The sequence below is a fragment of the Rhipicephalus microplus genome, chromosome X, assembly GCF_043290135.1.
Source record: "Rhipicephalus microplus isolate Deutch F79 chromosome X, USDA_Rmic, whole genome shotgun sequence".
Lineage (NCBI taxonomy): Eukaryota > Metazoa > Arthropoda > Arachnida > Ixodida > Ixodidae > Rhipicephalus > Rhipicephalus microplus.
The window spans coordinates 88062167-88084470 of NC_134710.1; the positions used below are offsets into that span (position 1 = coordinate 88062167).

A 22304-nucleotide genomic window follows, 5' to 3' on the forward strand; every position below is an offset into this window, starting at 1 on the left:
GCCCCTATCACACGGTGTAAAATGTAAAGTTGTCGAAAGGTTTTCTGACCACAAAAATGCCAAAGTCACCTCCAACTTAGCGTATTCTTTTCAAAGACCTTGCACCAGAACTGTTTTGAAGTTTCTTAAAGTTGATGACACGTTCGTCTTGGACCCTTTAGCCTCATCTCTGAAGAAGTTTGAACGCTGTAGCAAATTTTACGACGTAGATGTGGTCCTTCTTAAGCTTTGTTATGATGCCTATCCAGGTATGTGCCCTCGCAAATGTATTAGAGCCCAATACACCCTTGCATCCATAAAGATGTAATCCATCTCACTCGTCGCATAAATCTCTGATGTAAGAATCGTCAATCTAAGTGAATTGATCATGCTTCTTCAATTATTGCATTGAAAACTAAAACAAAAGATGAAATCAAGAGGTTAAGAACTACTGCTTAAGCAATGCTTTCGCCACAATTACGAAAAAAAATCCACACAGGTTTTAAAGGTCAGTTAGTCCTGCATCATCGATGACCTCAACATTACTTCGAACCTGCTTTCTTTCTGCAGATAACGGAATCACTCCTTTCCTTTCCACGTGCATCAAACTACCTGCTTTGTCTAATCATGAATTAAGCTCCACTGAAGTGCACAACCTCATACTAAGCCTTGAAATTTCGAAACAATCTGGTCCAGACCATATTTCACATATATTTCTAAAGTTGTATTCAGAATAGTGTCCTGACTATACTACTACAATATTTAAAAGAAATGCGTAATCTCTGAAGCAGTTCCCCAGCTGTGGCAATTAGCAAACGTCATGCCTGAATTTAGGTCTAGAAATAAGCAAATAATATCGATTATAGGTCCAAATGTTTGTTTTCTACCAGCTGTAAACATTTCTAGCATATCATTAAAAAATTTGTAGAACACCTAAATGCACACAATATACCTTCACGATCACACCCCGACTTTTGTGCTGGCTATGCAACTGTTACACACTTGCTTCAATTTACTCCCTGCATTGCTATATCTTCTCTTAACGATCAAAAACAGGTTGATGTCATATTCATTGACTATTCGAATGTGTTCGACATGGCTTGCCATGCTAAACTTTCAAGTTTTTCAAAAATTTTTGCCAATAACAAGCTGGCTGATTGGATAGCAAATTATTTGCTGTAGCGCTCAAACTTTTTTTACGTTTAACCATGCGAAGTCTTCCAACGTACATATTGCATCAGGAAGGGGCCTCAAGGCTCCATGCCGATTGGTCCGCTTTCGTTTATTGTTTATATAAATGGCAGAGAAGAAAATATCACTGATAGTTCAAGGAAACTAAGAATCTATGCAGATGACTGAGCTATCTGTAAGACCATCCCTAATAGTCAAGATCAGGATGTGCTGAATACAAGTTTTTTTTTTCGTTTCGTAGCGGCAGTGAAACAAGGCAAACTTCAAAAAGACTGTCGTAACGAGCTTTCAAATTAGAAACACATTTTTCCCTTTACGTATACTAATGACAGTGTAGGTCTAGTAGGTATTACGTATTTTAAAAATTGTTGTAATTCTCATAGTAAATTTCATATGGCACACGCATGTCGAAACAATCTCCAACAAGCTTTTCGAAAACTTTGGTGTCCGCGACGCATGTTGAGTCACTTTATAAAAGAATGTTGACCAACAGCGCATAAAACTTTGGCCAGACTCGAATATGCGTCGGTTTTTTGATCACCTGACCACAAACATCGTGTAACACTGTAAGTTTCTGTTTTAAAAAAAGCAATACTGTTGATATTTCGTTGCTATGACTAGCGTTTTTCGCGTACTTCACATGCACATGTTTTATCACTGTGGTGCCTTTCCAACAACGGCGCACATGCAATAGTGTTATCCTCCTGCATAAATAAAATTGTTCACATTGGTTTGAATGTTCTAGCACACATATCTTGTGCACCCGATATCCCGTCATTTGATCCTCTATACTGTGCCCAGTTGGTAGATCAATTCAACATTGTTTTTATTTTCTTGTTTGTAGTTTGATTTTCTGCAGAACGTGCATATTTAGAATGAGCTGGATGGGTATCTGCGCAGACTCGGTTCTGAGTAATTGAAAAAAAAATGCGTGAACATGTATATCATTTTCTCAAGGTGCAGAACGTTTTTATTACACCTGCTATGTCTTGAAAACGAAAACAGCAGCATTTGTAAATAAACAACATCAAGGCATGCTGCTGTCACTTCGGCCTTACCGGGAAACAACATTTTTTGCAAAATTCAAGGGACAAGTTTCTATCCCTACCAACTCTTGAATCTTGATCCTACACCCCGCTCCCCTCACTACCTGTGCCGCCGCCGGACCGATGGACCCCGCGCCGTCAACACGCCCCCTCCACCGGCAATTTTGGTACCGGCACACAGGTCCACTTGGAAGGGTATATATAGCGTAAGTGAACATGGATAAAAGGAAGGCACACTGACCCACAGAAGGAAGCACAGACACTATGATACATAGAACATGTCAGTGTGCCTTCCTTGCGTGTATGTCTACTTGCGCTACCCTCCCGAACTGTTCATGAGAACTGCAATGGCGTTGCTATGCCAGCCCCCAGAAAGCCAGGGCTAGTTTCGGTTTCGAAGAACATGCACGCTCGTAGCGGTTGCAGGGCATCCTAAGATCCGGTTTAACAGAGTTCGGTTGATGTGAATGTTTGCATCTACTGGCTTTCACATGTTTTTATAAATGAAAAAAAAATTGATACCCCTGTAAAAAACTTCTCTTGTTTATATGTCTTTTCTCATTCCTTATCTTGTGAATTTTAAACCAGGCGAAGCGCGGGAAGTGATCGACTTGCGCTCGTAACATTTCCGCCTCTATCGGAAATGCAGCCGCCGCAGCCGGGATTCGATCCCGCCACCTGCGGGTCAGCAGCCGAGTACCTTAGCCACTACACCACCACGGCGGGGCAATAAAATGGTTTGATTTTATATGTGGCGTTTAACGTCCCAAAACCACCATATGATTATGAGAGACGCCGTTTATTGGAGGGCTCCGGAAGTTTCGACTTCCTGGGGTTCTTTAGCGTGCACCCGAATCTAAGCACACGGGCCTACAACATTTCCGCCTCCATCGGAAATGCAGCCACCGCAGCCGGGATTCGATCCCGCGACCTGCGGGTCAGCAGCCGAGTACCTTAGCCACTAGACCACCACAGCGGGGCAATAAAATGGTTTGATTTTATATGTGGCGTTTAGCGTCCCAAAACCACCATATGATTATGAGAAACGCCGTATAGTGGAGGGCTCCGGAAGTTTCGACTTCCTGGGGTTCTTTAGCGTGCACCCGAATCTGAGCACACGGGCCTACAACATTTCCGCCTCCATCGGAAATGCAGCCGCCGCAGCCGGGATTTGATCCCGCGACCTGCGGGTCAGCAGCCGAGTACCTTAGCCATTAGACCACCACGGCGCGGCAATAAAATGGTTTGATTTTATATGTGGCGTTTAACGTCCCAAAACCACCATATGATTATGAGAGACGCCGTATGAGAGACGCCGTGAGACACGCCATGGGCAACGGAAGTTTCGACTTCCTGGGGTTCTTTAACGTGCACCCAAATCTGAGCACACGGGCCTACAACATTTCCGCCTCCATCGGAAATGCAGCCGCCGCAACCGGGATTCGATCCCGCGACCTGCGGGTTAGCAGCCGAGTACCTTAGCCACTAGACTATTGCGGCGGGGCAAGCCGCAGGGAGCTACGCTGAATAGGTCAACCATGGATTTGTCGAACATGGCTTAATCGGGCAACACATATTTCCCGCGGCTCTGTGGTGTGCTAACCCGGAGATTTTTAGTTCCGTGAACGTTTTCAGCATTTAATAAAGGCAACGGACAGGTGTGCACAAGAATTCAAATCCAATATTTGAGCCGGTATTGACTTTGCATGAGCACATATGAGTAAACCCAATTCTCTGCAAGCCTGAGTGGCCTGACAGCAGTGCAGTGTCGCTAGACTAATTGGTGAAGACGAAGACTGCGTCCAAGCTCCAGTCAGGAAAATGCGTTTATTGAAATGCTTTACTTCGAGTTGGTTCGGCTACATAGTTTCCCCTTCTCTTACGTTCGGCGGGTATTTCAAATGATGTCAAGTAATTATAGGCTGCTTCCTGCTCATGAAATATTTGTAGCCATGGTTTAAAAATTTGTGAGTCTTTGCTTCTAATAGTGTCACCTAAATACGCGTGGTGGACTCAATGCTTCTAAAAATCAATACGGACTGTGTAGATGGAGGCAACGTTTTGACAAGTAAGCTTTTTTTCATCAAGGCAACACTGTTGCTCTCACAAAGACAAGTAAACTTGCCGAAGCAATGTTTTCAGCGACGTTCTTTCTCGAAAAAATTCTGATCGCTTCACGCTTCTGCGTGCCTCTTAACTCCAGTCTCATTTGTTACTAAAGTTCTGTTATAAAACTATGCGCGCCGTCACAATAAACGTAATTCAGTCAAATACAACTGGTCCTACTCACGATTGTTGTTAATTTTCGCATTTATTTGATTATTCTGGGTTCAACGTTTGCTCAGTATGTCCATATGTCAGTTCTAAATTAAAGCTACATTTTAGAGATTGACACTTTCGCACTACGTGTAAAGTATCTGTTTTTTTATACAAATAAAAAGTGCATTTCATTTGTGTCGATCGAGTTTTACCTTACGGAGAAATCAGTGAGCTTAACTTTCGCCTCTTCAGAAAACACGAACAATGTTTAAACAGAAAGATTAACAAAATTGTATGGCCTCATTGCCCAAGTGGCCAGCAGATCTGAAAGAAGGCACGAACGGATTCCGCTTCCGTGAGAATTTGGAAAGAAGGTCATCCGCTGCGATCCTTCTCCTCTTATTCTTTCGTCATTTCCCTCTACTTTGACACCTCACCTGTGACATCATAGCAGACATTTCCTGTTCGTGAATTATTTCTAGTAGGTTACCGGGCATTAGGATACTTGTTTCACGCAGCATAACAACTTCGTTCTGCCCAAAGTGCGAACTAATTATGGCAAACAGACAGTTCACTTTGCAGCCATATTATTGTAAAATACATCGTCATTTCTAATGAAAATTCGAAAAGCACATGAATTTTGCCATTAAATATTTTATTTATACAAATACTTCACGGGTTCCCATGTTTGGAACATTGTTCGAGGGGTGGGGAGAGGAATAACGCAGTAATAAACAAGAACCAGATAATTGTAGAAGATACGGCGAATTCAACTTTACAATAAAAAAAGATGATTAAGAAAGACAATGATACGCATGAAATGAAGCACAGCAAAAACACGCTAAGGCAATGACAATATATACATATATGTGTGCAAAATATTGACAGTTCATAAATATAATTTAAAGAAAATTACAACATAATTGTATGGAACAATAAAAAGTGACAACTACTTGACTTATAGCAGTAAGAATGAATTTCTGTGATAAAGCGCTTCGGAAAAATTAAAAAAGTTCTTGTTAAGTGACATTCATTCTTTTACCTGACTAATTTCTTCCTTTCCAGGCCATTCTCTCTTTCTCTCTCTCTCTCTCTCTCTCTCTCTCTCTCTTTATGCTATTAATATAAATGGGTATATTTTTTTACATTATACGATTACATATAGTTCATGTTAGCTTCGTCGTTTAATTTTATCAGTATGTCATTTTTTGTAACCTTGTAATCTATTAATTTTGCTACAGTTGTTGCCAGTCAAATACTCATGTTTACATGTCATAGGAGGTCGCATTTCAGTCTATACTACGGGACCTCCTTCTACATATCCCTTCTTGTTCATTGCATTATGAAATAATAAAACTTGATTTGATTGGAACCGCCAGTGGAAGCTGCACTGCCGCTGCCGAGAGCGAATACAATGGAGGGTATAGGGAGTTTGCGCCCCCCTGGCTATGCTTTGGCTAACATACGTGCATCATGCGTGTTATCAGGGCGAACACAGACCACCCACGATGCGAAGTAGATCGATGCTTGATAAGGACCTGCGGTTAATCCAAAGTGTCTGGGAAGGGTATGGCAGACGCATGCTTCGGCGTGTTTCGGTTTCGCTGGCAAAATTGGTCGGATTTCATCACTTCGCAAATGACTGTCGCAATTTTAACGTACACATGTCTGCCACAAAAAAAAAGCAATAAGCAATTGTGGAGGCTGTGGCGCGCAAATAAAACATTCCCCTCATGGTGACGATTTTCGGACACATTTCAACACACCTCGTCTCTCTGGTCTTTCTCTATGTCTTTTCCTAAAATCTCTGCTCTTTTTCTCTCTCTTTTCGTAAAATGTACACTCTCTCTTTTATTTTCTTCAATACGATGCGCCGTGCTCCCTACTGGGCTGCAGAAATTAGGTGCCCTATTCCTCTATTAACCACTACCACCAATACAATCTGGTACGGCTTAGTGTCTTTTGCCTTCAAACTGCACTACAATGACCTCACATTTTTTTCACAGGTCCCGATTTGGCAGAGCATACTTTTGCGGTCACTAATTTTTGTACGCTATCACGTGATTGCCTAACAGGAACCTCAGAAATCAATACCACAGTACAAATATTGACTAAGAAATCACAGGGAAGCCGGAGAATGCTAAATATAGTTGCGGCGTAACTGAACGTCGTTCGTATACGTACCACCACAGGAATCGCGCCTTCCTCCCTATAGCTCTTAAGGGCAACTTCAACTGCCAGCCAACCCTATTATATTTCATAGGCGACTTTATTAAGCATGTGCGAGCCCACAACTCATCGCCGAAAGTACGGAAACATCCAGTGTTTATTCTGTGTGGTTAGGAACTCTTACGCACGCTTTTTGTTATTGTTGTTGTTGTTGTTGTTGTTGTTGTTGTTGTTGTTGTACTCGAGAGTGTGAGATAGCGACATAAAAAGACGACCACGCGACAGCCTTTGCCGCCCTTAACAGAATTCTTCCGGGTAGTCATTTTCCCAGCTAACCAGTGCAAAGAAGGCTACCTATTGCTAAATAAGGAAAAACCTGATATTGAATCTCTCCTGCGGAGCTCTCCGGCAAAGTCTACCTTATTAGTATTGTCATTTCTATTTGATCGCAGCCTAGAAAAACGTCATATGAAAGTTCTGCCTACCCTTATTAGGTCTTCAGGAACTAACTTTCCCAGATACTCGGCTGAAATTTATGTCACCAGAAATGTTATTACCTTACATCGAATTATCAGAGTCTTCGTATTATATATGTTATTTTTACGATCTAGCTTCACGCCAAAGCTTCTGCGATCGACCCGCCTCGTCGAACGTTTGTGACGTTTTAGTGTATGTTTGTGTGTTTTCGCTTCCGTCCCGCTCTTTTTCTCTCATTCCCTTTTCCTTACTTTTCTGTCTTCCCTTTCCCCTTCTCCAGCACAGGGTAGCAAACAAGACATTTGCTTTGTGGTTAACCTCCCTGCCTTTCTTCATACCATATCTCTCTCTCTTCCTCTTTTGAGCAGTCACTCGCACGTTGGTTACATATGGACAATTGCCAGTATCGTACATCTTTACAAAAAGCTACTGATCAACTTGAACTTTCTGCCGTGTTCTCTGAATGACCCATCATTTCTCATCCGTGTACTCATATTATTTATCGTACTGTCATCCTCCTGTGTCTTCGAAAAAAACATTACGTGTGTTAGGTGGTGTATCAAGCATAGCAATATCATATCGGAGGATATCAATCAACGCCCTCGTCGAATGACGGCCTTGCGTATACATATAATATGTCAATTCGCATGATCCACTGGTAGGCAAAAAAGTAATATCGGTGCGGCAAGCTTTTGCTTTGAAACTTGACATTTCTCACGTGACTTTTGCACTAGTACAACGTTACAAGAGTGCACATAAATTAGTTTCGTGACTTAAATGTCGAAAAATATGGAAATGGCATATTAAGAGCCCGCTATCCCCAAGTCTCCTTCCCATCACTCACCTAGAAATATGGCGGAAGGGGAGAGGGAATGCAAGAAAGAAAAAAAAATGTTGGTGCGCACCGCGCGTATATGCAAGCCACAAGCACACATTGACAGGAAGTCATCTCGACAGGAAGAAGCGCCATTCCTGTCACTTTTGAGCTTTCACGTGCCTACATAGAAACAATTTCATCAAAAAGTATTCGTTATTGAAAAAAATAGGTTTACCACTTTTTGTCTTACTGTTTTTCGTTTTGGTTAAAAGATGAGTGATAGATTATTAATGTGATAGATTGTAAAGAATGTGATAGATTAATAATGTGGTTAAAAGATGAGTAATGTCATAGATTAGTAATGTCTCAACAGCTTTTTATTTATTTTTCAATTTTGCGGACTTCTAAAATGCACCCATTAAGCAAACGCGAACGCTTGTTCAGGTGAAAGTAGCAAAAAATGGTTCTTGTCGAAGTTTGCTGTAAAGAACGTTGTTTCATGGGGTGAAGAAGAGAACCTAAAAACTTATATCCTTGATTTCTTTCAGGCTCTTGCTTCCTGTCCTACTCTCGCATATGGTTCGAAGTTGGAATGTCAAACAACTATTACGCCGAAAACATTTCGTGCCGTTGCTTTGCTTTCAGTTCATTCATCTGACGCCATCGTCACACACTGCGCCGGCGCGCGCAAACTCCGTGCCCTGGTGGTGTCACAATAATGCCGCAAAAATTGCAAAACACAGTAAAAAGCCAGTGCCTTGTAGAAGTGCAGCGCCGTCTTCTTTTTGGCCTTTGAAAAAACAAACACAGGGTGCCAACAGAGCAGAGGGCCACAGTGCCGTGCTCGGCATGGCAGGGCGCTCTCCTCTGCAAACACAGGTAGCGAAGTACGAAGCATCGCAGCAGCGACCACGCAGTAGCGCCTCTCGCTCAGCCATACGCTCTGGCGTGAAAATGCGCTGTTGCTGCGTAGGCCTAATGTGCCTCACCTTGCGCCGAAGCGTCGACGGGCATCGCCGACGGACCTCCCTGGACGATGACGCTGCCCAGCGGTGCCGCCGTGGCGCAGCCCAGCAGGCCGCCCGACGTTCCACTCGGCTCCGCGTTCATAGCGGGGGCCCCTTGGCGCACTAATGGGAAACGGAGATACTCGGGGGTCAAACTTCACATGGAGCAGCCGCTGCTGGCAGGCAACAAAGGCGATCGCCCGTCACCTTGCCGACTTCGACGCGGACACGTGACCCAGCACTGCCGTGCACGCTTATCTCGAGACCGCGGCTATCTTTGACGCCGTTAATCTGCGCTCAGGCTGTTGTTTACCCAAGATGGCGCTCCGCGACAAGCGAAACGCAAAGGCGTCGTCTCCACAACGCGCGGTGCCGCCGCTTGCTAGCTCTTTTCGGTACAACGCTCCAACAAGCCCCAAACATGAAAGCGACCGTCCGTTACGTACGACTCACATTGGCAACAATGCATCTTAATCGTGTCCCAATCTTCCCTATTGGCGACTCCTTCCTCCCCTAGCGTTGGTCACATAGCTCTCCGCAGCCCGGAATTGAAAAGTGTGCTTCTTCGCATGGTGAGAATGATGTCTGCTGGCAAGGATGAGACCACATAAATGTCTCAGCTCTTGATAATCATCTGATTGATTCTATCCTGCGATTCTTTGAGCAAACGTTATGCGACGAAATTTTTTATATAGGAGGCGCCAAAGGATATTCTCTTTTTTCTGTTGCTTCCCCGGAGACTGTTTATTTGCGGGACAGGAGGTTTGTTCGAACTAGAAGTAGCAGAGCAAATTTTCATGTTCAAGTTAGACCAAGGACAGGTAGGGAATTATTGGTCATCTACATGACCTAGGGAAAGGTGCTAGTGGGAATGAGAAATCGGTAACATATTGGAGACCGCTTTGCACAAGCCCTACAATCTTGGGAGGAAATTTATTCCTGTATGAGCTGTGAATATAAAAACAAAAAAAGAAACATATCGCCACATATTTGCAAGAAAATGAACACAATAGCACTAGTAGCAAGTTCACTGACCATATATACTCAAACAACTATACTTTACTTCAAAAGCAGCTTGCAGTATTATCAATTATACGAGGTGTGCACTGGTATTATCCTGGCGCAACGAACTGTAGGTGTGGACTTAAGTGCCTGATTAAAAAGCGTTGGCTTTGCTTCGCGCAGAATACGTTACAGCGGCACGTAATACGTCGGGTGATCAGTGCGTAGCCATTGCATATTGTAAAATAGAGCGGTGGTTGCAGCCAATAACCATGATTCATCACAGCAACATGGCATTGCACATATACGGGTAGGACTGTGACCACCGAATTCAATACGAATTCGCGTGTCTTACTTGCCCTCCGCCCTGCCAAAAAGAGGTGATGAAATAATTTGAGTGTTATCTCGGGCTGCGAGGGGGTTATTTTGAAAGTTTTTTTTTGTTCTGTTTTGTTTTTCTGTCAATTTTGAGCGCACCCGTTTTGACACCACTAGACGTATATGGAGGCAGCGCCAAGCTGAACAAGCGTTTTGAGCACTTACTCAGCAGGCGGCGCCACAGCATCATCTCTGGCGATGCGCAGCCGGACATCTAAAATGCCTAACGATTGACTGCAAAATTGTTTTGCCGCAAGAGTACGGTATGTGATGACATCAATGAGTAAACTCCATGTAGGCACTGACAAGGCCATAATGTGTGGTTGAACATATGGCTGTGCGTCCACCCCTAGTGTTGGCTAGGAAGGCTGGATGACAATTTTGAGAAAATGTTTAGGTGAAGTGAAGTGCCGCTGGTGTCATAATGTTAAGTTAGATTACACCTACAACAAATATTTATTGCATTGACGCCTCTGGGGAGCAGGTATCGCCCTTTAGGACGATCAGATGATGTTCGGAAAACGAGGCTGCGAGGACGAACGCGTCTTTAGGGGCATCACCCTCCCCTGTTGTCCGAAGAATCTATAGTGTTGCAAGATACTACTGAAACAAAGTATACAGCCTTTCTTATTTACTCGTAGCATGCTTTTCGCATGATTAGTACTCAGAACAGCTAACGTTATGGTAAAAACTATATACAATACTGCGAGCGTGGCCAGGAGCATTTCAGCTTTTAGATGAAGCCGCCATCGAGTCTGGTACTCGTCCTGGAAAACAGTTTTTTTCTCTCACATTCACAATTGACGTTGAGCTATAGTTTCGAATTGCCTCTCTACAGCATACAAATTTCACTTACGTGTCGATTGAAGATGGTAAAGGTCACTGCAGGGCGGCCGATAATTCCAGAAGGCGATCATGTTGTCCGTCATGGCGTATACGTTAAACGTTACAGAACTCGTACACACCGGGTCCACTTTACAAGAGGAGGATCATCCAGGCGAGTTCTGGCAGGCAGGTGTCCCCGACGTTGACCGCTGCTTCAAATATATGAAAATATTCAGTACTTGACCACAGGAATTTACATTCCACCACAATGCTGTATTCCAAATTCTTGGGCATGTAAATGTGCTACACTAACGAATATTTTCATTCGCGCGACCATATATATAAATATATATATATATATGTATGCATGAAAAAACGAGCCCTTTAGTATACACTACTTTCCCTTATTCATTAACGAAGGCCATCACTGGCAGACTTGGTGCCTTGGGTTGTATACAAGGGACTATTGCTCAGCTGCCAACTGCTAATAAGTCCACGTGCTACGTGACGCCAAAAAGGCTCATTAGGAGTGTGCCACAGTCGCCGCCATGGCTACAGATGGCGCTGACTGACACTCCCACGTTTACATTCACAAATATACCCAATAAGTGGTTGGGAGGATAGCCGCTGCGGTAGCTCAGTGGTAGAGCATCGAACACGTTATTCGAAAGTCGCAGGTTTGGTTCATGCCCATGGTAAGTTATCTTTTCACCCACTTTTCTTTCTTCACATTTACCTTACAATTCGGTCTAATAACCTCCCCTAACGTTCCTTGGGATTATTATCTCTGTTAGAGCCCTTTTTTTACACTTCTTTCTTACACACACACATATATATAAATATATATATATACATATATATATATATATATATATATATATATATATATATATATATATATATATATATATATATATATATATATATGTATATATATATATATATATATACATGCAAAAGCACAAAAAAATCTATCTTTATTTTCCTCTCACTTTCTCTTACACCCTGATGAAGACCGGCGTACCAGTCGAAATCAATAGAAAAATAAAATTAGGATAACTTCTATGTTTCGGCCTAGAGTCTGACTTCATCTATCCTGATGAAGGGCAGACTCTAGGCCGAAACGTCGAAATAAACTACGTTGTGACCACTCACGGGGGATCTGCTTGACTATATGCAACGCTACGGCCACTCAACCACCACGCCTATATAGCTGCCTATATATATATATATATATATATATATATATATATATATATATATATATATACTGATTGCGGTTTTTAAAAAAAACGCCTGGCCTGCCCGCGGTGTGCAGTGCAGTCACAGCGAAAGCTCGAAGAGCAGCCTTTCAGAGCATTTTTACATGATTTAAGCCCATAAAATCACTAGTGGATTTTTGGGTGTCATCATCATCCTGACTACGTCCACTAGAGGACAAAGGCCTCTCCCATGTTCGGCCAGTTAACTCGGTCCTGTGCTTTCTGCTGCCAATTTATACCCGTCGTCATCCTCAATTTAAGCTGAACACTCTTTGTAGGTCTTCAGGTTTCTGCTCCGTAAGTACCGGCAAGATTCAGCTGTTATATACCTTCGTCTTTAGAGATAGTGAATCTACCAGTCATAATTTGAGAGTGGATGCCGAATGTGTTCCAGCCCATTTTTATTTTTGTAGTTACTTCAATCTCGTTTTTCGGCTCCGTGGTTATTACCTGTCCTTAGTATACATAGTCATTTACAAATTCAACTGCACTATTACCTATCTCGAAGCGCTGTTGTCGAACAAGGTTGTTGCACAATACTTTCGTTTTCTGCAGATTAATTTTAAGACCTACCTTTCTGCTTTCCTTGTCTGATTCAGTATTCATGAGTTTCAATTCGTCTGTTGTGTTACTCCGCAATGCAATGTCATCGGCGAAGCGCAGGTTGCTAAGGTATTCTCCATCAACTCTTATCTCTAACTTTTTTCTATTTTGTTAATAATAGGGCCATGATGCGTGAAAGTATTTAAGAGTCTTTTGGTTCAATTATATTGTCGAGGATTGATGTAAATATTCCACAAAGGACTGTACGTGATTTTCTCGTGCAGAGGAAGCCTGACTACTACTCTGCCGGCAGGCGAAAAGTCATTGTTGACTTTCAGTGGTTGTCAACAATGAATTAACTGCATGATGTCCTGCAAATGTCGTCTCGTAAGAGAGGTTTTTGGCATGTATATATTGTTGGTTATGGGATTAACCTCGCAATCTTACTAGCTTTAATATATTGTGGTCTCACAAATTCAATCCCCCTGTTAATTTAGCTGCAGGCAAAAAGGCAAAAAGAACTCCAGCAATGTCTGTGATGCCACTCAACACCGAGAAACAAGAATTCGACTAAGTATCATATCGAGCACGGCATTCAGAACAATAGCACAAAAACTTGAAACAGGCTCCGCAACAAAGGTCCTGAAACAGCCCACCTAATCAGCGTCATTGCTGGTTCATACTCAAGGAAATATTCAAAAGCGATGAAAGGGTGGCACGTTTAACAGCAAAAATGAGGAATGCGTCCTAAAAAGTTGTACAATAAATAATTCCTGCGTCTGCGACTACAAAAACGCTGTAGTTGTAACGGAGGCTTTCTCATCGCCTGATACTATTATGACTAAGCAGATATCTGCCGGAGTAGCACTCGTCGTTGATGTCTCCTGCAAATAGAACAGGTTCATCGAAGACGAAGACACTTTCCTCACCTGTATGACCCTACATGGCACAAAACACCTACATGCGAAAAAGAAGGGGTTATTGTCTTTTAGACGCAATACTAATAAAAATTAACAGCCAATAACGCCATTAAAGTATAGGTGACATTATTTGCAGTAATTATGACATATATGAGAACAAACTTAAGTGGACGTATATACAACTTGCCGTATATACAACCATACAACTAACACTCTTAGGTTTAGATGCCTAAAAATACCCGATAAAATGGGTCGGTTAAGGACTGGTGCCGCAGCTCCATCGGTACATCATCAAACGCGTTATGCTAGGCTTCAGGTTCGGTCCTTCGGTTTGGTCGGCGGCACGTTGTCTTTTCGTCCGCTTTCATTTCGTCACATTCATATCATAATTACTACAAATAACATTACCTATATTTTCGTTGCCTTTATTATCTGCTGGTTCTCACGAACGTAGTGTCCCACAAAGACACCAATGTGTACCACGTATTATGATCCTTGCCAGGCACACGAGACGGCCAGAAGCTCAGATGGTGAGCCATCCGCAATGGCATGCATGTTTACTTCAGAGGCACGAAGACATGCTTCAGAGTCCTGTAGGTCTTTCTGCAGGATGCAAGGCCACCTTTATACTGAGTGTATTCTTAAACAGCGAAGCTATCCTGATAAGAACTTTCGCCGGCGCCTGTAACGCTGGTCACGTGGCTATTTGGCGTGAGGACAGTGAGGTTCGGTAGAAAGGGGAGACTGCTGTGTCGCACCGAGAGAGGCCTGGCGTAGAAGGGAAAAGACAGTGCATTGCCGAGCGGGGTGACAGCGAAGCTTGGTGGAAATGGGTAACCAGCGGGAGCAACATCATGTAGGTGGAAGGCGGGCCAAAATGCCTAGAGTTAGGTGCGGTAGAAAATCGAATCAATGAGAGCCTTGCCAAGGGAGTGAGTGTGAGGCTCAGCGGAAAGTGCACCAGAACCAAGCTGCTAGCAAGGATTAGGTCAGTGGAAGGCTCGGTGTAGTGTAAAGGAGGAGGTCGTTTCTTCGGGATATTGCTCTTCCAGAATGACCAAGAATCTCGTTATCCAGAGGAAGAGGCCGCCTGACGCAGAGAAAAGCAAATGCTGAAAGAAATGGGGCATGTGCTTCACTGTTTCGACGGTTTTTACGGAGTCTAGCCGGATTTATTTTATGTCCTAAAGCAGTGTGACTACCATGGAAGTACAAGGAATCGTGGGACGATAGGTTCGCGAAGTTCAATTTTACGTTCGATGTGACGCGTCGGTAATATACAAAGCATTGTGACACGGGCCCATGGTCGAGGTGTCACGTTTTCTAAGAAACATGGGTCAACAGTAAAAGGTTATTCGTGCTTGAAAAAGCAGACAGAGTCTATAAATTTAGCACAGACGTGTGCACATACCCTAAACAATTCTTCCTAAATCTCTGAGACTCTACCACTACAGACGAGAATAAGACAGCAGTGAAGAATATGCCGGCGAACTTAAACTTATTCAGAGATGCGTGTGGAAGAGCAGGGTAGTGGGTCTAAGGTACCTAGGCTACTACAACCGTATCTATTAATCTAAGAATGAACTAAGTTAAACTACTTCGTACGTAGCAGTTCACTCTGAAAAATCTCGGGATTCCGTGTAACAATTTCATCAGAGCAAATGAGAAAAACCAGATTTTCGGGGAAAAGGCAAGGATATTTTGCACTGGCTGACCACTCCCCCTCCCCCTCCCTTCTAGCCGCTAAACATAGCGAGAGACATCATTTGTGGAATTTCTTTTTTCAAAAGGGTTGTAAAAAGATAATAACATGAGAGAAAGGCAGGGAGGACAGCCAGTATTGTAGCATCCAGTTTCCTACCCTGCACTAAGGGGAGGAGAAAGGGAAAGAAAGATGGAAAGTAAAGAGGAGAGAAGAGCAGGTGGTTTTAGAAAGCTCAAAGTGATGGCGCCACAAAGTGGTTAGGAGACCACAACCCCACAAAGTTCGTTCGCGGGTGCGAGTAAACTACATAATGATATTGCCTAACTCTGTACCACCCGCAAACAGCTTCCCCGACTCTCCGCGTTTGCATAGCGTTAAGGTACTGCGCTACTAAGGTCAAGAACGCGGGTTCGATTCCCGGCCACAGCAGCATGCCGATGGAGGCGAATGCAAAAGCACCCCACTAATCAGGTGTAGGTGGAGGTTAAAGGAAACCTAGGTATTCATAAATATTTGCAGTCTCATAACCACATTGCAGCTAGGTAGGCAAAAGCTTAGAACTTTTTTTTTACCTTACTTGGAGAAAGTTGCATCATAGAACTTCAAGATATACTTGGCTCCCTATCTGATCAAAGTGGGCGTTGGAAAAAGTCAGCTCCCACTGAAGTGTTCCTACACAGTTGTCTGGGGGTGTAGCTTCGTGGGCTATGGAGAAGACGCATGACACGAAGCAATAAGTCCGCATTATTGATAGTCATTCTCTCTGGAAACCACGTTTGTATGAACAATAACTGTGCGAACACAACACACTTGGCATAAATAGTTACATACAATACCAATGAAAGTTCTCCGCCATCGAATTCGGAGACATGCAGATACACAAGGGTTTCAACTCAAAGGCTGAACTCTCAGACTTTCATTTGTTCCTCAATATGAGAACCTAGTAGACGATCCTGCAGTTGGCATATTCCAAGAACACAAAGTTAACGCCACAAAAAATTGCTTCTACTAGAGGAGTTCTTTTTTTCTTTTTATCCTCGTATAGATGAATGCAGACTACTGAGCAGAAGTCGGAATCCAAAGTAACAACTGCGCATAGACTATTGAAAATACGAGCGATCCAAAACATCCCCGGTAGCTATGAAAGAAAAGAGCACGCAAAAGAAATTCATGAGAGAGAAATATTTTCATCCTTATCAGCCTGACTGGGCCCCCAGCAGGGCAAAGTCCTCTCCCATGTTTCACCAATCAATCCAGTACAGTGCTTGCAACCCCGTTATCGCCGCAGACTTCTGTCCCCCATAAAAATTACGAACGTTTATAAAAACTGCCTGCTTGGCTTACCTGATGCAGCCAGCGTAGTAATAGCAGACCGCAGCTGAGCTCCAAGTTTCCCGATGTGCTTCTCGTACCTTGTCAATGTGGCAACTCAGTAAAGGAAGACGACAGAGCAGTGGGGAAAGGATGGAGAGAAGAAGAAGGGAGGCTCGATGCATACCATTGTCCTCGGCTCTTCCTATTGGAAATCTGGTTTTATTATAGGACGGCCGCGCACGTACGACATCTCGTATGTCGCATTTCTTCATTCCTCCGATCACCCTACTCGGTGTGAGATAACGGAGTGGAACTGGAGACTTCCGCTCAGTTCGCTACAGCACCTGCGATTTCTAGCAACGTCTTTTAGGTAGGCTTGACTGTGAAAGCTTTAATGTAGTACGTGAACACTCCAGTTACGAGTGCAAGCCCTCATGTCCGCGTGTTTCAAACTTTGTTCATTGTTTTTACACATTAAGGTGGTGGACAGAAGCGCGAAATTTCACAATCTAAAACTGTCATGCAGACCAGGTTTTAACCGTTTCTTTTGATTGTGTGAACCCCAGGTGTAGCCACGATTTTTTTTTGTATGAAGGGGGGTGGGGGTGGGTCAAATACATTTGTGTATGTTCGTGCGTGTATTTGTATGTGTGCATACATATTAACAGATGCGAAATCGACATATTGGGGAAAATAAGTTTAACCCTCCCTTTATCTGAGTGAAAACCCAGTACATACACTTAAGGTAGTGTCGAAAGATGAGGAGACAACCAATTGGCTGGCTGCAGAGTCCTTTAATGCTTATAAATAGGGATATATAATCCACTTGCAGGTCATTATACATCAGTGGGTTGGTGTGGAAGGAGTACTTGTGAGCTTGCGTCTGCTCTAGTAAACAACGCCGTCACAGCAGTGCCAGCGGCTGAGCAAGAGCGCGGCCGAGAATGCCTGCCTCCTAATCTTGGCTTTAGTAGACGTCATTTTAGATTATGGTATCTGCTTGGCTGCATCCACTGTTCAGTTTTTCTTTTTTTTTTTGGTACTTAATTTAGCGCTTTTATTGCGCAATACGTTTAATCCACTTCTGTTCCTACAAATGAAAAGCCTCTCCCATACCGTGATTCTTTTTGAGAAAAACCGCATGAAATTTTTTGGGGAATTGAACAAGGGCTTGTCAATACTACTTCATGAATGCGACAGCATTTTGAAGAAGATTAGACTAAACTAAGGATAGAGACATAACAAGCCGCAGCGCTGACAATATTTTTGATTGATCAAAATATCTTATTATACTGATGTGAATATAAAGCACTATTTCAGGTATGAGGTCAATGACTCGGCTTTTATGACCAAGCATAGATTAATTGGCAAAATGTCATAAAACGCCTCGTCAATATATATATATATATATATATATATATATATATATAGAGAGAGAGAGAGAGAGAGAGAGAGAGAGAGAGAGAGAAAGCCAAGAATCTAGAACTGCCGATTACAATAAACGTCATCCTAGGACAAAGTAAAAGTTCTTGAGTTGATATTCCACACGAAGAGCTTGTAAAGAATGCAATTGTCATGTCGCACTTAAAGGCGGCGCTGGCGAAATCATGTATCCACGGAATTCAGAACACAGTTTAACCGCAGATAACTAGATTAGAAGAAGCCAAGTACCCGTGACCACTAATCTGCGTCAACAGCATTTAGTTGCTGAAAGATATGAGGAAAGAGCGTGAGAACAGCTCAGCGATTTCCCAGAAAAGACGTGGTGGTCTAATGGCGTCGAAAATGTACAATGTATTACAAAGCACCACAGACAGACAGACAGACAGACAGACAGACAGACAGACAGACAGACAGACAGACAGACAGACAGACAGACAGACAGACGGGCGGACGGACGCACGGACGGACGGACGGACGGACGGACGGACGGATGGACGGACAGACGGACGGACGGACAGTCAGACAGACAGACAGACAAAGAAGAACTTCTATTCTGCAGATGTGAATTTTATACGTTAGCGGCAGATATTCACTCTGGGGGATCACCAACCATGCGACTGGCATCAAAAGTAAAACCTAATATTGTTAATAGGTACAAAAAATGTCACAGAAGTCAAACAAAATTTCAGAATTCGAAGACAGAAGGGCGTGATGAGTCTCATATGACTATCTGAACATGGAGCCATTACTTTAAACAAAGGTATTACAAATAAAATAAATAATTTGGAACTGAGAAATATAAACCTAGAAGTTTGATGTGATTGTCGAAATCTTTTTACTTTTGCTGATCCCAAGCGTCGAGTTTCCCAAAGATTGCCGGAGCCCTCCAGTTCGGCATCTCTCATAATCATATGGTGGTTTTGGGACGTTAAACCCCACATGTCAATCGAGTTTCCCAAAGAGAGTAAACTTAGAAACCTAAATCTGATATAAGAAGGTATAATGCTCCCTCTAAAATCATTTTTTGCTAATTAGAGAATATTTGACAAGAAATGAAAAAAATTCTGACAGATTCTTTACATTGTGGAAATTTAGTGCGAAGCAGATGCGACTAGCACTGGCCTATGCCGAAATCACCGGTCAGAATAAAATATAGCGTGGTGAAACGTATGCGAGACAAAAAAAAAGGTTTTCCAAATGACGTAGACTGATTATAAGGTAAGAGATCGCTGTGTACTGTGAAAATAACTATCGAGAAGATTATTGATTAGTTGGTTTTGACTAAAATATGAATAGATGTTGCGGCTTCTCAATGAAACCTGTGACACAAGGGCACCAGCGTCAAGCACTTAATGTCCCAACAAATTGCCTATTGTTATGATCGACCTCCCTGGTTTGGCCCCACTTGGACACGTGAGCCATTGCGGTTGAGCATACCCTGATTTCTTCTGGGTCAGCGATCCCAGAGATGTATCAAGATCGGCGACACCACCAAAGTTGTTCTTCAAATTACCCAGGGCCGTATGCGCCCATCGTAAAACCCCTTGGACACGTCTGACTGACAGACAGATTAGGAAGATCTGTTGGCCATCGAGGCGGCTTGCTTTGTACGTCAAAAGGCCCCGGACAATAAGCCAAGCGTCTGAGATCCGTGCTTCTGTACATTTCCCACGTTCTCCATGGTGCATTCATGCCACTTTTTCCACAAACCGTGGTCTGCCCGGCGCCGCACCCTCATTACTGCGACGGACTACAGAGCTTATTTGCGCGGTGGACTCAACATTTTCGCGCTGTGCTGTGTCGTGCACGTTTTGCAGTGTTTTTCCCCTCGCCATGAGACGAACTGGGTGTGCCTCTTGCCTCTTTCCTGGGTTGGGAAGGAGGCGGCGTTTCACCTTCCCCTTTTGGGGGCGAAGTTTATGATGGCAATTTCATTGGACTGTCCTGGCCTCCATTATTTTCCCTGCAGAGAATCCTGGGAAGGCCAGGGCAAAAAACGCGAGCGTTGAGACACTCCAGACAAGCTCCCAGAAGTTACCATCAAGCTTTCATCGAGAGCTTCCATGACATTACCACCATCATGTAGCAACGCCACCATCAAAATGTAAATATTGTTATTAAAAGTTACTGTTAACAGCTCCAGGCTCCTTTCCTCGAATGCTCTCCGAGGCTTTGGCTGGCTCCGGTCCTATGGGCAGACCCCCGACTACATCACTATATTCAAATGGTATCTTACAACTGGTAGGACGACGGGTTCTTGTATTTACTTTCGAGACATATATTCCTTCGCTCCAGCCATTTTCTAAACCTTCTTTGAATTGTTCAAGGTGTCTGGAAGGCGAAATTAATTTATATCTCTATTTACACTTTATGCCCTTCAATTTACATTATACGGGAGAACACTCGGGTAATGTGCGGTTACTCACCAGTACTATACACAGAGCTTTAACCACTCGTGATGAATTACTTCGTTGAGGCGCATGTTTTTTTTTCTTATTTTCCTCTCCCCTAATGTCAGGATTCTATTTTTGCTAGATATAAATATATAAATTATGGGCGTCAGCAGTCACCTGAAGACTGAAAAAAAAACCTTTGTTTATATATTTTAAGGATGGAAGAAAAATAACATTATTTTGGTCCTGTGGAACACAACTGGGTCACACAACCGGCTCAGTCCCACGATTGAAAAAAAAAGGTGATACTCTTCGTTACGACAATTCATAGTTCTTATCTATTTTTGTGTTTAACGGCTTTCCTGCCAACAGTAAAGTTCCATGTTATTTACTATGTGTTTTTCTATTTTTATTTGATTTGTTTACTTGTTTATCCATATTCTTGGGCTGGAACGTAGCAAGAAATATTTTCGGGGGGGTGGGGCACTCTTTCAATTTTGGGAGGGGCACCTCTTTAAAATGTTAATTTTTTACTCTCTATGCTATGGCGGAAAAAATTTCGGGGGGAGGGGGCGTGCCCGGTGTGCCACCCCCTGGCTACGGCCCTGATCTTGAGTGACCCTCTTTTTTTTTGTTTGCCAAACATAGAGCATTCAGTAAATGAGGTGTTATATACCTCATTCTTTGAATAACAATCAGTTTATAATAGCACCGAGCTGGGCCAGGCCACGAGTGAAAATATGACGAACTGACAATGATAGAGACTGCGAAAGCCGCTGGAGTAACGCCAGCGTGTGAGGCGATAGACGACAAGAATAAAAATTAACGACATCTTCGCAAAAGGAACCCTCATGGGATGCGAAGCAGCAGCGCTACGAACGGGTGCGATCGACGTTTTCGACTCGCGTTTCATCGGTGTCGTTGGTCATCCGCTGCCGACGCTTGTGTTCGGCTTGTCTGGCTCGTACCTCGTCGGTGTTGCAAGCGCGACGTCGCCATTCGCGAACGTGATCGGCTCTGCTAGCCCTCGCAACTCTATGGCGACGGTCGGGTTAGGCCAAATCACTTCGGCGCATGCTTTGGAGGGCGAAGGAGCTTCGCTTTCCTGCGTCCTCTTCATCGCAGATAAACGAGGCGAAAGAGTGTTCACTCGAAGTACGCTCGAACGTTGCGAGTAGTGGAGAGGGTGAAGCGAGGGAGAGGTGACACGCGGTGAGGGCGTGGCAGGCGAGGAAGACAATGACGTGACCGCGCACTGCGCGAGAAGGCGTGACCTACTTGGCACCACCCCAACACCTGCAGTGAGAGGAGCACGGTTCAGCGCGTTGGCAAGGAGACACGGATGGAAAGCGTTACACAGGCTAGTCAAAGAGCTGCTTCGTATCTAATGAATATTAAAGTCTCAGTTAATTAATACGATGTCATCAAGAAGACTTGACAATAGTGGCTATTTGGCGATGACATAAATAATGTGATAATGTCGTCGCGTACGGCGTCAAACCATTAACTCCTGACACATCTGGCACATACCCCTATACCACGGGCCGTGGTATGCGCCATGTGCCACAGAGGTT

General features: G+C 43.5%; 1 protein-coding gene across 1 annotated transcript in view; it reads right to left on the reverse strand.

Moving 5' to 3' along the window:
• Positions 1–9155, reverse strand: part of Hnf4 (Hepatocyte nuclear factor 4) — a 158229-nt gene extending 149074 nt beyond the window's left edge. Inside the window, exon 1 of the mRNA XM_037427373.2 lies at positions 8928–9155. Coding sequence (XP_037283270.1) covers positions 8928–9048 — 121 coding nt within the window. The 5' untranslated portion in view covers positions 9049–9155. The remainder of the gene's footprint in view (positions 1–8927) is intronic.
• Positions 9156–22304: the final 13149 nt, after the last annotated feature.